The sequence below is a fragment of the Bison bison genome, unplaced genomic scaffold (assembly GCF_000754665.1).
Source record: "Bison bison bison isolate TAMUID 2011002044 unplaced genomic scaffold, Bison_UMD1.0 scf7180017864151, whole genome shotgun sequence".
Lineage (NCBI taxonomy): Eukaryota > Metazoa > Chordata > Mammalia > Artiodactyla > Bovidae > Bison > Bison bison.
The window spans coordinates 164215-169680 of record NW_011494723.1 but is presented as its reverse complement, the minus strand read 5'-3'; the positions used below and the strand labels follow the sequence as shown (position 1 = coordinate 169680).

Genomic DNA, 5466 nt, shown 5'->3' with positions numbered 1-5466 from the left:
CCCCCCCCCCCCCACGACGCCGACCCCACTGCGCCTCCGGGAGAGGCCTGGAAGCGCCGAGGGGAAAGTCGAGAGTGCAGGGCCCCGGGCACCACGTCAGGAACCTGGGGAGAGGCGAGCAGCGCCCGCTCTCCGCCTCCCTCTAATGGCGTCTCCTTCCTCCTACGTCACACGTCGGGTCTCGTCACAGTCAGCTCCTGGTCTTGTCCCCGGGACAAGGCCCCGGAGCGCGCCTGGGTGTGGGCGGAGCCTGCGGACCCGGCCCCGGGCCCGAGCGAGACCCGCCGGGCCAGCTCTAGCGTTGCTCGATTGTCTGCGGGCCGCCACATCTCTGCAGCTGGTGGGAGCCTGCGTACAACGAGGAATGAGGAATTTGAGGCGAGCCCAGCTCAGGTGGAATGTTCAAGTACACAATGTTCTCGTTCTTGCCCAGGGGATGTTCACGAGGCTAATGACCTCTCCCTTCCGGAGGTCCCGGTAAAACGATTTTGCCAAGGTGCCCCCTCAGTATCTTTACAGTCTTTCTCTGTGGGGTCCCAAATCCTAACTATTGAATTTCTTTCAGTTCTCCAGACCACCTGGACTCCTCCTTAAATTTCAGTGTCTCACCTTAAACCAGAAGGTTTCCCGGACCACCCCATCTTTTTCCCTGTCATTTCATCTCTCTCCCCACCGGTGTATCTTCTTTAGCCCAGCTTACCATACTTCGTGGAAATTACCATGTTCAATATTTGTCTTTCCTTATTAGGCTGTAGACTTCTTAAAGACAAGAACTGTGTGAGACTTGCCCACCCTTGAGTTTCTGACCTCAGGTGCCAGACACATTACTAGTATTCTATAAGTATTTGGGGAAGGAATGAATAAATGGTACCTCTCAGGCAGTTATGCCTTGGTTTCCCATTTTTTGCTGTCTTTCATGAAGCTTTTTCCACCATGAAACTTTTGACATTCCATGTTGACTCCGCCTTGACAAGCCTGTCTGATTTGATGATTTCCTCCTGTGCCTCCCCTTTCTTTCATGAAATAAATTATTCCGAGATACCATACCAGTGTTTCTAAAAGTTTGCAACCAGAAACCTGATGTCATCAAACATTCTTTTTCATGAGATTCCTCTTCCACTTCAAACTAGATAGTCCATTCAATGATTCAACAAATATTTGAAGGTGCCCACCATATGCAAGGAGATCCAACCAGTCCATTCTGAAGGAGATCAGCCCTGGGTGTTCTTTGGAAGGAATGATGCTAAAGCTGAAACTCCAGTACTTTGGCCACCTCATGCGAAGTGTTGACTCATTGGAAAAGACTCTGATGCTGGGAGGGATTGGGGGCAGGAGGAAAAGGGGACGACAGAGGATGAGATGGCTGGATGGCATCACTGACTCGATAGACGTGAGTTTGAGTGAACTCCGGGAAATGGTGATGGACAGGGAGGCCTGGCGTGCTGCGATTCATGGGGTCCGCAGGGAGTCGGACACGACTGAGATACTGAACTGAACTGAACTGAACCATATGCCAGGCACTGTGGTAAATAAGATACAATGCCTTGTCATTAAGACTTAACTGTTTAGCAGGAAAAACAGAAACGGTCATTATTCAATTGAGTGATTTCATCTTTATAAAGCAGTTCTGAGTATTTGCAAATGTATATGGGGACCCAGGGGCTTTCCAGGTGGCGCTAGTGGTAAAGAAACTGCCTGCCAATGCGGGAGAGGCTAGAGATGCCGGTTCGATCCCTGGGTGGGGAAGATCCCCTGGAGTAGGAACTGGCACCCCACTCCAGTATTCTTGCCTGGAAAATTACATGGGCAGAGGAGCCTGGCGGGCTGCAAAGAGTTGGACGCGACTGAGCACAGCACGAATGATGGGAACCCATCTGGTTTAGCCTACTAGGGAAAGCTGCTGCCGTTGGAAAGGTGTAATCTGGGTTAAGAAGGGAGGAGAGCTCTGCAAGCAGAGAGAATAGCATGACCTACAGCCTTGAGGTAGAGATGAAAAACAAGTAAGATAAGAATGCAGAGAACTTCAGATGAGACTAGCATGGAAGCCAGGAATCAATACTGAAAGGACCTTTCAGCAAATGAAGGGTTTTAATTAAAGAGGCTGATATAATCAGATTTGACATTTAAAGGATCTCTCTGGCTATAATTTGAAAATTGGATTGGAGAAAGATAATACTGCTTCTATTTAGAATCAGCCATTAAAGAAACCTTATGTTTTTATAAAATATTCTCATCCTTGCCTCTAAGGATGTATTCTCTACTTCTCTCCACATTCCTGCTCTCAGAGTCTTTGGATATTCATGAGTTGTTCCAGAATTTGGAAGAGACTTCATTTTGAAGGGACCCATTCCATTGTCCATTCTGAATTTTTAATATTGAATGGAAATTTAGCTCTCACTGCCTACAATAAATTGTCCCTCGTTCAACCAACACAACATGTATCTAATCTCTATTCTCTGTGAAACATCTTTATATTAATACATGTGAAGAAAGCTGTATGATCTTCCTTTAAGCCTTCTCTTTTCAGTATAGCCAATCATTTCAACCACTGTTCAAATAATATGGATCCTAGATCATTTAATAGCTTAACCATCTTGGAATCTAAACACAGTAATATTCATCACTGAAAAACAATGAAAACTTTATTGTGAAATAATCTGTCTAAAATTAAAATAATTTTCCAGTTTTAGCTTACAGTGGGGTTTAAGGAATGTTCACAGATTTCAATAAGTCAGTTTGGCACAATTTTGAGCACAGAGTAGGGAAATATAGATGTAAATTGTGGCAGGTTGGTCATGGCCCTTCAAAGATATCAGGTTTGAATACCTTGTGCCTGAAAATGTTACCTTGTTTGGACAACAGATATTGTGCTGCAAATGTAATCCAGTAAGACATGGATTACATGTTTACATGTAATCCTCATCAATTTTACAGTCTAATGGAACCACAAATAACTAAAACAGTTACAGTAAACTTTGGTAAGTGCTCTATAGGACATGTACATGGAGCTATGGAACCGTAGGAACATCAACTAACCCAGCTGTTCCACAAGATAAGTCAGATCAAATGGGCACATCCTTTATCCTCAATTTTATCAATATTTTGGTAGGTTTGACTCAGCTGGCCACTCTCTTTTTTGTGGCATTTGTGCCCCCTGTGTCTTCCAGGCTATCACAGTCTTCCAGTCTCCCCCTACTTTATTAGCCACATCTTTTCTATCCTTTTGCTTGCTTCTCCACCTATGCACGAGGGCATGCTCTGTCACTTCAGTGTGGCCGACTCTCTGTGCCAGTCTCTAAATGTTAGTGGGCTTCCAGACTCAGTTCTCTCCAATAAAACCCTCTCTCTAGTGACCTCACCCAGTCCTTTGGCTTGAAATATCTACTACATATTCATTACTCTTCCATGTACATCTATCACTCCTGATCACTCCCTTGTGCGCTTGACATGTATATAGGCAACTCCCATTTAACATCATCACTCAAATGTCAAATAGACATATCAAACACCATATGTTTAAAATAGATCCCTTAATTTCTCTCCAAAAGTTGTTTCTTCCCTGGTTTTTCCTGTCTTGGTAAATAATTTTATTATGCGTCTATTTACTACAGCTAAAAGCTAGCTAATATCTTTCTGTTTTCTCTTAATCTTCACATCCATCCACTATAGCTCAAAAAACAGATTTTTTGCTTCTTTTTTTTTAATTGGAGGATAATTTCTTTATAATGTTGTATTGGTTTCTGCCATACAACAACATGAATCAGCCTATATGTATATAGGCTTCCTCTAGAGCCTCCCTCCCCATCCCACCCCTCTAGGTCATCACAGAGCATCTGGCTTGGCTCCCTGTATGAAACAGATCTTGTATTCATCAGTTCTCCATCTCTACCACCCTAGTGAAACCAACAATCAACTTTTTGTGTGTGTGTGTGACTACTACAATAGCCCTCTAACATGTCTCCCTGCTTCTTGTTGTTGTTTAGTGTGTTCGACCTCATGGACTATAGCACACCAGCCTCCTCTGTCCATGAGATTTCCCAAGCAGGAATACTGGAGCGGGTTGACATTTCCTTCTCCAGGGGATCTTCCCACCATAGGGATCGAACCCTCAGCTCCTGCATTGGCAGGTGGTTTCTTTACCACTGAGCCACCAAGGAAGCCCCTCCCTGCCTCTGCTTTTTGCCCTGTTACCCACTGCAATATATTCTTCAAACAGCTGCCAGAGTAATCTAAAAAATAAACTCAGACTTCCCTAGTGGCACAGTGGATAAGAGTCCGCCTGACAATTCAGGGGACAAGGGTTCAGTGCCTGGTCTGGAAAGACTCCATAGCCCTGTGCAACTAAGCCTGTGTGCCACACTACAGAGTCTGTGCTCTAGAGCCCATGTGTTGCAACTACTAAACCCCGTGCCCTTAGAGCCCGTGCTCCACAAGAGAAGCCACTGTGATGAGAAGTCCTCATACTGCAACTAGCGTGTAGCCCCACTCGCCACAACTGGAGAGAGCCTGCGTGCAGCAATAGAGACCCGGTGCAGCAAAAATACGTACACAAAAATAAAAACTGCCCTTGACCAAAAAATAAAACTTACAAAACTTAAAAATAAACAGACTCAAATTCTTTACCATGACCTATAAAGTCCTCACGTGATCAGGATGTTGCCTGACTTTCCACCCTCATCTCATACCATCTTCTCTTCCTATCATTATGGTAGGAGGGTCTCATGTGCTTCCATTCTGATCTGCTTACAGGCCTAGTCCTCATCTGCCTCCATGTTCTTGTTTGGAGCAGAGAAAGATTTATTGCAGGGCTGAGCAAGGAGAATGGTTGGCTCATGCTCAAAACCCCCCAAACTCCCCACTGGTTTTCAGGGAAGTGTTTATAGGCAAATTTGGGGTAAGAGCTGCAGGATGTGTGACTTTCTTCTGATTGGTTGATGAGGTAACAGGGCACTACTCTAGGAATCTTGTCCTAAGCCGAAAGTTGCCATCCTCCACCTGGGTGGGAGCCTTAGTTCCTGGTTCTTTACCAGTAGCACCACCTGGGAGGCACTTAGTTCTGGCAGAAGAACTCAGAGATATTATATACATGCATGGTACCCCACTCCATTACTCTTGCCTGGAAAATCCCATGGATGGAGGAGCCTGGTAGGCTGCAGTCCATGGGGTCGCTAAGAGTCGGACACGACTGAGTGACTTCACATTCCCTTTTCACTTTCATGCATTGGAAAAGGAAATGGCAACCCACTCCAGTGTTCTTGCCTGGAGAATCCCAGGGACGGGGGAGCCTGGTGGCCTGCCGTCTATGGGGTTCGCACAGAGTCAGACACAACTGAAGTGACTTAGCAGTATATGTGTGTGTGTGTGTGTGTGTGTGTGTGTGTATACCTTAATGAGGAACCAGGACCCTGATCATCCTGCATTTTTTTTTTTTTTTTGGTTGACTGCTTCTTTTTTGCTTCTGCGTTC

General features: G+C 45.3%; 1 protein-coding gene across 1 annotated transcript in view; it reads right to left on the bottom strand.

Annotated features, from left to right (window-relative positions):
- RAB21 (RAB21, member RAS oncogene family) overlaps nucleotides 1–5466 on the bottom strand; it is a 36096-nt gene that overhangs the window by 30169 nt on the left and 461 nt on the right. The window contains exon 2 of the mRNA XM_010840947.1: nucleotides 174–348. Within this exon, the coding sequence (XP_010839249.1) occupies nucleotides 174–348 (175 nt within the window). The remainder of the gene's footprint in view (nucleotides 1–173; nucleotides 349–5466) is intronic.